Source organism: Procambarus clarkii, chromosome 25 (genome assembly GCF_040958095.1).
Source record: "Procambarus clarkii isolate CNS0578487 chromosome 25, FALCON_Pclarkii_2.0, whole genome shotgun sequence".
NCBI lineage: Eukaryota > Metazoa > Arthropoda > Malacostraca > Decapoda > Cambaridae > Procambarus > Procambarus clarkii.
Genome location: NC_091174.1, coordinates 28,268,431 through 28,280,042, shown reverse-complemented (window position 1 = coordinate 28,280,042; position 11,612 = coordinate 28,268,431). Strand labels below are relative to the sequence as shown.

The 11,612-nt window shown below is 35.6% G+C and overlaps 1 protein-coding gene across 7 annotated transcripts in view; it reads left to right on the top strand.

Moving 5' to 3' along the window:
• LOC138368653 (uncharacterized) overlaps positions 1–7,945 on the top strand; it is a 15,144-nt gene extending 7,199 nt beyond the window's left edge. For 5 of the 7 annotated variants that reach the window (XM_069331369.1, XM_069331367.1, XM_069331366.1 and 2 more), the window contains 11 exons: positions 162–356; positions 886–1,121; positions 1,777–1,967; positions 2,227–2,320; positions 3,585–3,702; positions 5,016–5,107; positions 5,348–5,463; positions 5,752–5,840; positions 6,553–6,723; positions 7,006–7,193; positions 7,462–7,945. In XM_069331369.1, the coding sequence (XP_069187470.1) occupies positions 162–356; positions 886–1,121; positions 1,777–1,967; positions 2,227–2,320; positions 3,585–3,702; positions 5,016–5,107; positions 5,348–5,463; positions 5,752–5,840; positions 6,553–6,723; positions 7,006–7,193; positions 7,462–7,734 (1,763 nt within the window). In that variant the 3' untranslated portion in view covers positions 7,735–7,945. Of the gene's footprint in view, positions 1–161; positions 357–885; positions 1,122–1,776; positions 1,968–2,226; positions 2,321–3,584; positions 3,703–5,015; positions 5,108–5,347; positions 5,464–5,751; positions 5,841–6,552; positions 6,724–7,005; positions 7,205–7,461 lie in introns of all 7 variants that reach the window. The other 2 variants (XM_069331364.1, XM_069331368.1) reach the window with 2 other exon arrangements.
• Positions 7,946–11,612: the final 3,667 nt, after the last annotated feature.

Here is an 11,612-nt window from a genome sequence, read left to right as displayed (position 1 = left end):
AAATATACCTGAAGCATTTTATCACTAATGAAAAATGTTTATGTATACTTATAGACCATATTTTTTTCCTAATTCTGCATGATCTGAAACTGTACAGAAGTATTTTTTGACAAAGATGTGATATTTTTGAACATATGTTTTCAAATATTTTCATTTAACAGACACAAAATGCTTCAAATGTATGATTGAAGCCAGCATCAAATGTGAAGATTGTCATCGCCTATTCTGCTACCACTGTGATATGAAAAAACATTTTTTAAACCCATTCCATGATAGGTTTTCCTGGGCCAGTGGATATTATGAAGCATTGCCACCAACTGTGACTGTTGACCTTAATGGGACATTTACTGACTGGCGTATGTAAACCAAAAAATTCTTTACATATGAAAACTTTTCTTTTTACCAAGCCTTTACAATATAAGTACCAAAATATTGAAAGAAAAAAATAAATAAATTTTTTACTCAATAAGCAATTCAATTTTTATGGCATTTGACTTACTGAATATTATTTAAATATGCAATCTTTGCTAAGTTTATTATTATTTTCTTATTCAGAACCTGTTGTGCCAGTTCCTGTGCCAAAAATTTCCTGTAACTGTAAAGACTGTAACGTTAACATAAAGAGTTCTGACATCATGTGTACTTTCAAAATGCTCTTAGGTATATTTTATTTAATATTAAGTTTGAACACATAAGTCTATGAGTATTTGCATCACTGAATATAGTAGCATCACTGAAGTTCTAGTGAGGATACCCATACCCAAGCATGTGGACTTCAATCTTTGAGACACAAACATATCCATTCAGTGATGGAGATGAGTTTTACAAAAGATTCAAAATAAGCTGCTTTATTTTAGGAATAAATACTAAAACTAAGCTTTCTAGGCAGGTATGACCTTTATCTGCCCATATTTGAGTGTCAAGAGTGTGGATACAGCCTTCCTGCAGATGCTAAGATGTTGTATGATGGTGGATACTTCTGCTCATCAGCCAGGAAAAGTAACACATTCTTCAGCACCAAACTCCTGAACAACTGGCATTTCCTTAAAAGGAACAGTCCAGGTTTATCAATGAAATCCTTGTTAATAGCGCTCCAAGCGCTTGGCTCTCGTAATGGAAGAGTAAGTATTTATTAATTTTATATATGTAATGTAAGTACCTGTATACATTAAACTGTATATATAATAATACATAAAAATATGAACCCACTCCACACATTCTCTTGTGCCACTTACATGTACAAAACCTTGTTCCTAAATGCACATCCTGATCTGAAACTCTTCCTTGATAGATGTAAAGGATCCCATAATCACCACACCAGAAATCAATATCTCTCTGATATCCCCCGAGTCAAACTAAATCTGTGCAAACTCTCTATGCAAATAAAGTAATTGGTTATTGCTCCTAATTGGTAAACTCTTTATTGAATTAAAAGCTGTCCAGCTGTTCAAAACATTATTCAAAAGTAAAACTAAAAAGCATTAATTTCATCCTTATAGTTTCCTACATAGTTCTTCAAACTTGCACTGTTACTTGTGCTACCCACTCCCCCAATATATATGGCTAACTCATGCAACTTGCATGGCTTAGCCACATCTGGGCCTAGTGCTGGGAACTAGATTCCCAGCACTATGCTGGGAACAAGGTTCCCAGTATTAGGCTGGGAACCAGGTTCCCAGTACTAGGCTGGGAACGTAGTTCTTCAATCTTGCACTATAACTTGTGCTACCCACTCCCCCAATATATGGGGCTAATCCATGCAAATTCTATATTCAGTATATACTTCAGGATGGTTGCATCAACTTTGAAGCTGCTAAAAGAACATTCCAGGAGTGGAGATTTATGCAGTATGAACTTGCAAATGTCCAAAGCTACAATAAGACCGTGTGCCCTGCTTGTCATACTAACCCATTTGCCATACATATTGATGGCAACAAAAAGTTATTCCGATATGAAAAAGTTGGAAGGTACAGTTCTTAAATAATTTTCCTTTTGTAAGATAAATTTTTATTTTTCAACAATTAATACATTTCTATTAGGGCAACTTATATATCACAATACATTATTCGTTATGTAAGTATATCAATATCTGAAAAATTCTTACATGCAATACATAATAGCATTATTCATGTATTACAACATTAAGTAATATATATTTACACAATCATCAAAATTGAAAACAAATCAATGTAAATTATGTAAATACTGTCATTTTGTTTCTTTCAGAGGATTGAGGGAATCATATTATTCAGAGAGTGTCTTTGCTGCTGACAATGATGTGACTAATCACCTTAACCATATAGAGAGCTTAAAAACAAAGGTAAATATTATGTGTACAGACTTTGTAAACTGTACATAGATTTTATATTTTTATTTATATATATAAGACTTTTTACATTCTTGTACAGCCACTAGCACGCATAGTGTTTCAAGCAAGTCGTTAATCCTATGTTCCCCAGAATATGACCCCACCAAATCCATTAACAACCAGGTACCCATTTTACTGTTGGGTAAACAGGAAGGGGGGGGCCATAGTTAAGGGTTGATGCCCAGTAAATCTTCCAAGGCCAGGATACAAACCCAGGACAAAGCGCTCGCGAAACGCCAGGCGAGTGTTCTTAACCCACTACACCATTGGGAAAAGACAGTCATGATGTCTTACAGTTTACAGAGTTAATATATATATTATAACGAGTAGTTAGGTTTTTTTAACCCACAGGCAAGTCAACAAGTAAAACATAGAGTACTCAACGTTTGTCAAGAGCTACATGCACCATATAAATGGTGATTTTTGGGGTCTGAAGCCATATTGAGTAAGATGCTATATTTCTGTTGGTCTATATCACTTTCATATAACCCATCAGGTTAGGTTCTTTTCATTATTTATTATATATTTTATATATACTGTATTTATATAATATATATATATATATATATATATATATATATATATATATATATATATATATATATATATATATATATATATATATATATATATATATATATATATATATATATATATACACACACAGTATTATATAAATATATAATATATATCATTTATATTTGATTTGCAGAACAGCCAAAATTGTGGTGTCTCGTTGTGGAAAGCGGCACGAAACGAATCGTATACACACAAATCCCTGGACCAGACTGGCATAAACCTTGCATCATGCCGGCATGGTGTAATTCTCAAAATGTGCAATATGACTCGTGGTGAGGTTTTTGGCTATGCACACTATCTCCATATAAATTACTTCAAAAGTGCCAAGTACATCTGCCAGGACATCATATGCCAGTACAGTGCTGGCCATGGGCCCTGAAAATTCAAGAAAAAAATAAAAAATTCACCCTACTGGAGACAAAGCCGTTCCTAGGGGTTTTGCATGCAAAAGCACATGCATGGTATTGCCAGGTAAATAATTATCATTTGTCAAAGTAACGGGTATAAATGTAACGTTATTTTAGGGTTAAAAAGCTATTAATCAGAATAAAGTATTTAGTCATAATTAAATTTTTGAGCAATCGACTAATATTCTTTCCTTGTAATTATTTTACAGTGTGTTACATCTTAATTATAGGTCTTGTATGGAGGACGCTGGCAGCACGGAAGTGGTTTGACCACAGGTGAAGAAACCGAGCAAATTTTCAGCTATATGTCGCGGTACAACAGTACCACCAAAAACATGTTGAAAGCCGGTTAGTTTATAGTGCATTGGTACAATGAGGAAGGTATAATCTATTAAAACTTGTTAGTGATATTTATTATGTGTAATGAAGATGACTTCAGTAACTAGCAACACCTGGTGTCACCCTACAACTTTGTGTATATGAATTGGATTTGATTAATATAGCAAGTAAATTATAGATAGTATAAAAGTGAATGTTGACCAGATCACACACTAGAAGGTGAAGGGACGATGACGTTTCAGTCCGTCCTGGACCATTCTCAAGTCAATTGTGATGAGGAAGTAGAGACAGGCAATAAATAGGCTAGAGAGAGCTGAGGAGCAAAGTAAGGTGTATTTTAGGGGATAGTAATAATAATAAGAGCTGCAGATGGCCTATTGGCCCATACGAGGCAGCTGCTATTATAACCACTGAATGAAAAGGAGATAGGAATAAGAACTAACTAACACACCAACAAACTAACACACTTCGTAGCAATCTAGTTCACAGTGCTCCTCAAAAAAAAAAAAAAAAAAAATGCTCCTCCTGCTGCTGGTGTCTACTCTATTTCCTGTTCATCTGGTACAATACTTTGGCGAAACTGGCTGTACACTGAATGACAGACTTAAAGCACACAAGAGAAGTGTCAAGTCTGCAGACACTAACAATGCTCCCTTCTGCCATATGAGGGATTCTAATCATCCCATAGATTGGTCTTCCTCCAAAATAATCTTTCCTGCCTCTACTCTCCACAGACGCCGTCTTGTTAAATCGGCTCTAATACACAATGTACCCAACATGAACTTGAGTCCTGGCTTTGTTGCTGTGGACTCTTCCCTTTCACAGTATATACTCAAATGCTGTAATCTTTCTAACAAACGTGACCTAACATAAGCTTACCCCTTCCATTTATCTATCTTTTCTTTCTCTTTCCTTTTCTTTCACTCTTCTCCCTTTTTTCTGTTCATTGTCTTCTCCTACGCTCCCTTGCTATCGTCTTCTTATTCCTATCTCCTTCTCATTTGGTGGTTATAATAGGAGCTGCCTCGTATGGGCCAATAGGCCCTCTGCAGCTCTTATTATTATTACTATCCCCTAAAATACTCCTTACTTTGCTCCTCAGCTCTCTCTAGCCTATTTATTGCCTGTCTCTACTTCCTCATCACAATTGACTTGAGAATGGTCCAGGATGGACCGAAACGTCGTCGTCCCTTCACCTTCTAGTGAGTGGTCTGGTCTACATACTTTAGCCACGTTATTGTGACTCATCGCCTGCATAAAAATGAATTATTTTCATTTTACATATTCATTGAAGGGAGTTATTTTTTGTCCCTTTTTTTCAGAGCGTGAAGAAGAACTTAGTGAATCTTCATTTTTTTGGAACCAACGTAAACATGACTCTTTAGCTCGTGTTCTAGCTTCAAGATTTTGTAAGGCAAGTAATTTGCTTTATTCATTGAATATATGGAACAATGATCATGAATCACTAATATAAGTGCACAGGAAAAAAAAAAAACATTCAAAAATAAAAATAAAAATAACATTTACTGCCATTAAACAGCCTTCATCAGAGTTAGGCTCATAAGGATTGTTTTTTTTTTTGTAATATCAAAATATTAAATAAAAATTGCAACATTTATTATACTAACAGGACAGTTTTTCCTCCTGTTGATAGGCAAAAGAAGCTGCAGAGTTAATAAGAAAGGAGTTAGCTGACTTATCTCTTGATGAAAAACAACTTCTCATCTGGATTGCAGAGTTAACCAACTTAGCCCAGAGTTTAAATAAAAGGTTTGCTTGTAAAATATATAGTAAGAAGCACTGTTTTGAAATACTCTTATATATTTTAACAAGGTTATTGTACTGTAAAATCAATGCAGTACCATAAATCATAAAATTGCCAAAACATTTCTTTATTATTTTAATTGTTTAGTTCTTGTACAATAATTGTCAGCCATCATAAAATGCCATTATGACCATTGCCTAAAAATTTAAGTTAATTTTTTTTAATTAATCAGGGTCTTTACATGTTTGAATTTAGTAAACATTATAGTAAACAGTATCCTCTATTCTCAACAGATCAGTTTCTCAAAATGATGTTCAAAAGGGGATAGAGTTAGTATGTGACTCAATTAGAACCAAGAAATCCCAAATATCCGGTGTAGCAGGTATGTTAAAGCTTATGTATAAGTTAGGGACTGATAAAACAAACAGAAATCTTTTAGTGTTTGTAAAATACTTCAAGAAAACAATGACTTTTTTTATCTAAACACATCTAATGTCATTTATTTCTAAGGTAGATTTGTATGGATACCATCTCACTTAGGTGTTGTCCTATGTAATTATAGGTAATTGTCAAAATTAAGTTGAGATATCAATATCTATGGCAGGTGCCTGCAGGTAATGTATCTGCCAATGGAAATCATTCCAGTTGTAAACTATGTGAACAAAAGCTAGGACATACTGTCTATCACTATATATGTGATTGCCTTGTTATCAATGACTTCAGAACAAATGGTATGATGTACTTTGAGTTTTGTTATTACTTCATACACTCAGGAATATTGGAAGATATTCTTGTGCTGTACCCCGATTTTGTTAGTGGAGGCTAATAGATCAGCCTTACATTTCATATTCTCTCCAGATTCCATGTATGACTGGCTGTCCTGTGAGGTTTTTGATCTACACTGTGGTCTTTCATACATAATAGGATAGCAGCACATTGCTGTGTATACCTAAGCTTGTTAAAAAAAAAAAGTGCTTGGCAAATATTTATGTAGTGTGTTCTGCTACTTTTGTGTAGGTATTCACTACTAAGTATATACAAAACAAATTTATCAACTATAATCTTATTTACTAGTAACAAAGTGTTTCTTTCAGTTTCAAGCAAAATGAGATCACGATACCGTGCAAAGATTGAAGCAGACAGGAAAAAGTTGAGGGAACTGATAGCGGTCTACAATGAAGACAATACAGAAAAACTTAGTGTGGACATTGATGAAGAGGGCAACTTTCCATGGTATAATGACACTCCTCAACCAACTGATAATGGTAAGTATATTTGGTTATTTTTCTGTGCATATTGGCCTTGTCAATGAGGATAAATATTGTTAGCTACTAACATGTTAATTCAAACTTACTCATTATGGTAATGGACAAATGGAAGTCCATGCCTAATTTATATTTTTAAGATAATAATATTAACAAGATACTTTAAAAATGATTACATATGATTGCATTGTTGTTACATAATACATGCATCCTACAATGACAGATTTGTTCATGTTCCTTATTAAATAATTTACTTTATATTTTATTTTTGAATATTTTAAGTTAATCTTCAAGAAAAGAGAAATGCTGCAGAAAAGCTGCATATGTACAACAGGACTATGAAAGAACAAAATGTCATTCAACTGGAAATGAAAAGTTACTTGGATTTCTACAGAAAAAAGCTTGAAGAGATAACACAAAGACTAGATGATGTACAAAACAAAAGTGCTCCACCCTCTTGGATAATTGAAGTTAGTATCAGGTATCAATATTAACTTAATTACTCCACTGAAATAAATGTTATTGCATTATAGCTACTTGGTAATTATTTTAACAGGTAGCTTAATCATTGTTGTTTGTGTCTAAGCTAAGTAAAATTAGTAAAAGCATTTTGTAGACACAAATTGTAATATTATCATTATCACTTTTACTGGTTAAAGTTTAAATGAAACACTTGTTAGGAAAACAAACATTTAATTTAAAAAATGCCTGAAATAATGATGTGTGTTTGTTTTACAGGAACCGGGTAAATACTCAATAAAGAAGTCATCATTCCAGCATGTAACCAGTGGACTTACGGCCCTCTTGCTAAATATGAAAAAATTCTATCAAATTAAACTATTTGAGGCAACTAACCTGTTTTCTGAAGACAGGGAAGTAGAGTACAACAAATTTCAAACAGACAGTCAAGATTCCGAGGATTCTGAGACCGACAGTGACAACAGTGTAGTCAGTATTGAGTCACAGACTGACAACGAAGAAATGGAAGAAACACTCTTCCCTTTGATTTGAGTAGCTTTAAGTAGCAAAGCAAAGAGAAAATAACAAGTATTCTCTACCCCTGGGTTGGCAAATGTTCTTTGCCCAAATCATCGTCATGTTAATTTTGCATCCCTATGTTGCTCAAGAAAGATTTGTTTTCAAATTAGTTTTTATTTTTATTAATTACCCTCAAAGTTTTGTTTAGTTTAGAAATGCTTATTAAATAAATTGTAGTTGTAGTTATGTGCAATTTCTTTGCTTTCCTTGAAAAAACACACACACAAAAAAAAAGGTAAACATGAAAAATGAGTGCCCAAATGAGATACAGAAAACTTTTTTAGTATCAGTAGTTGACAAATGGAATGCATCAGGAAGTGTGTGGAGGCAGACTCCGTACAAAGTTTCAAGTGTAGATATGACGGCCCAGTAGGTTCAGGAAACTACTTCATTTGAGGTGATGCTTCCTAGCATTACGTAAGTAATGAAGAAATATGATATATTTACTCACTATAATGTTGGTACTGAATGTAGAACATGGAAATACACATTTTTACTCTGAAATAATCATATTTTATAACGAAATTATACGAAACTTAACTCGCAGTTCAACACAGGAAGTCTACATTCTAAGCCTGGTAGCAATCGAAATTATTGACAACACTGAAGTAGACAGCTTAATTATTTCTGACTCCCTTTCTTCACTACGAGCAATAAACAGTTTGCAATCATGTAATAACGTGCTTGTCTTGGAAGCTAGACATAGATATATAAGAATACTTAGCAAAAGGGTAAATATAAAAATGTTGTGGATTCCTTCTCACATTGGCATGCAGGAACATTACAATAAATAAGCCTCTGTATCTCTTTTCACTTCGGCTCACAAGATGGGTATAGGGTGCATAATAAATGCGCTAAAGAGAGAATGTTATGGCTTTGGGTAATTAGATGATTCCAATTTTGCTATAAAAGTTATGTTAGTTTAGAGTAAAAATAAGTTTTTTTTCATGATGTTCTACATTCAGCACCAACAATATAGTGAGTAAATATATCGTAGAGTTTCATTACTTACGTATACTGTACTAAGAAGCTTTGGGTAATTAGACGGACTGCCACACACCTACCTACCTACCTGATTTACATGAGGTTTTGTCATATATACCCATAACATAGATGAGAATATTACAAACCACATCATCAAATTATAATGTAAATTATAATTAAATGCAAGATCTTGTATATGGGCCATAACAATCCACGTCACAAGTACTAAATTAACAGTACTACTTTACATACAGAATATTAAATGTTTATTCAGGTAAAAGTTCTAATAGCAGATTTGTATGGCATAATTAGGGGACATGCATGATTTTGGGTAGTAGAACCCCAAGCACATGTACAATAAAATTAAGATAATGGCAAATGGCAAATTGTGAGTGTCTGAACTCGGGGAGCGAGAGCGTGGTGGCTCGATGCGGTCGTAGTCTGCTGTCTGCTCTGTGTCGAAGCTGTAGCGTCTTGGGTCGATTAGAACTGTACACGCCGAGTGCTACATTGTTGAATGGGGAAATTGTACTGTCCTCCATTCCTCATATCGCTTGCTTATATGGTGATTACACCTCAGCTCCCTCCAACAAGCTGAGAAGAGTATTACCTGTAATTGGGGAAAGGATTGTAGCTTCTGTAATTAGTGCTAATTAGTTATGCTATTAAGATAATGAGATAATGGAGCGAGTATAAGGATTACTCGCTACAGCATTTTAATACCAAGCAGAGTTATGCCATGTGCGGGTAGGCGATTCCACGGGTTTACAACCCTATGGGTGAAAGCATCTTTGGTTTTCTGTCCTACATTGTGGTTTCTTGAGCTTGAACCCGTTGCTCCTCGTTCGTGTTACGTCTGACCTTTTGAAAAAACTGTCCGGATTGACATCCTCCAAATTTAGTATTTTATGGGTTTCTATGAGATCCGCCCTGTCATGCCTGGTCTGCAGTGTTGTTACCCCTAGTGGCCCTCATCCATTCCTGATACGAGAGATGAAGCTCTGGTATGATTTTTTTTAATTACCTCTTCCACTTGTTGAGCAATATTATTGTCCACTAACTCCCCTTGCCACTTCGGGGGGGTATAGGGTGTTGATGTAGCTTCAGGGCACCAATCCCCCCAGCCATAGGGCATGGCGAGAAGGCGAAATGATGCATTCTGACTCAAACGCCCTTTCCTTCATCTATCTGTTGTGAGGTAGTGCTGTCAATTTGGTAGTTCTGAAGTGGATTGTTGTGGCCCACATGTAAGGGCTAGCATTTATCGACATTAAAAAGCATTTGTCAGTCATCTGACCATTTTTGAAGTTCATTTAGATCACTTAGTAAGGTCTCATTATCACCTTCAACAGGTGATAATGGTCCAGGGATTTTCTGAAAAGGAGTTTCACTGACAAACATAGTGAATTTGCCAGTTCAGTTCCTTTACGACTTGGGACTGAAATACATTCACACTTTGGGCTTTTGAGTCTTTTAGTTTGTCAATGCTCTTCCTGATTGTGTAGCGTGTAATTGGTATTTCCCTTAATTCATTCTCTTTACCTCCGACAAACATTTGTGTCGGTGATGGGATGTCATTCAAGCTTTCTAGTGTGAACAGTGATGTAAAGTATTCGATCAGTGTGTTTGCTGCCCTTTTATCGTGCAACTTAAAATTAACATTGTTCAGCCCGTCCTCCAAACAAAGATCCAAAAGTGATTCCATGCACCCGCCAAACCCCCTGTTTATGAATGAAAAGCGGTTTACACACGACTCACAACTGCTGACGTTCGAACATATCCGGAACAAGTGCTTCACTGACGAAGTTTGTTCGAATCACAACACTATCACTGCTTCACCCACGTACTACAAATACAAATAAACGCCAACAGAACCTAAACACCTGACCTAACCTATCCTATGCCTATATATACACAAAATGCCAATATATTATAATATTAATTTATACTTGAGAAAATTCCCGTTTTGAATGAACAGCATGTTAAAATTTATGAATGCGTCTGTGGGGTCGACCGCTGAATGTAATGGACTAGAGTCGAGGATGGGTTGCATTGTTAGTCTCATCTTTTATGGGTCCTACTCTGCTGTAATGGGTTTTTGTTTGGGTTTTACTTCGTATATATTTGGCCGAAACGCTATGCGTATTAGTGGCTTTAGGTATTGTATTTTAAATTTAAAATATTTGCCCCAAGGAGAGAGTTTATTGGGAGTACTTAGCTGTGTCATTAGGCAGATAATTAACTATACAATTTGCTGTGCTCCGTCCTTTAACAAATCCATTGACCCACATCCCCTAACCTGCGTATTTTGTGCAATAGTCGGTTTCGGATGATCCTTTCGAACATGTTGCAAGTGCATGACATGAGACTGATAGGTCTGTAATTGCCAGGGTCATTGGGTTTCGGTATGGGAACAATTATTGCATGTTTCCATTGTGTGGGCAACACTCCACTTAGGAATGACTTGTTAAACAGGTGGAGTATTAGGTTCCCAGACACTTCACCAGCGCATTGAGTAAGTCGTAGGTGATGCCATCCTCACCAGGTGCTGTAATTTTATCCTTTTCATAGCCCCCTTTACTTCCTGGGCTGTGATTGGTTCCTCATACTCGTCATCACTAGATTGTGCTCTTGTTATCCTAATCCTTCTGTCATTTTGTCGGAGGAGCTGTTCCCTGCTTACTTATGCAGGGAGGGAGGAGGATGATGCTGCATCACTCAACTTGTGTATTAGTTCTTCAGCCTTACCCTGGGGGTCTTTGTGAGCCGCAGGCCGGGCTCTGTCCCCTTAGCTATCTGAATTTTTGCCAACACTTGTCTTGCAGATGTTTCTATTCCAATAGAGCTAGTGAACGCTAGCCCTTGTC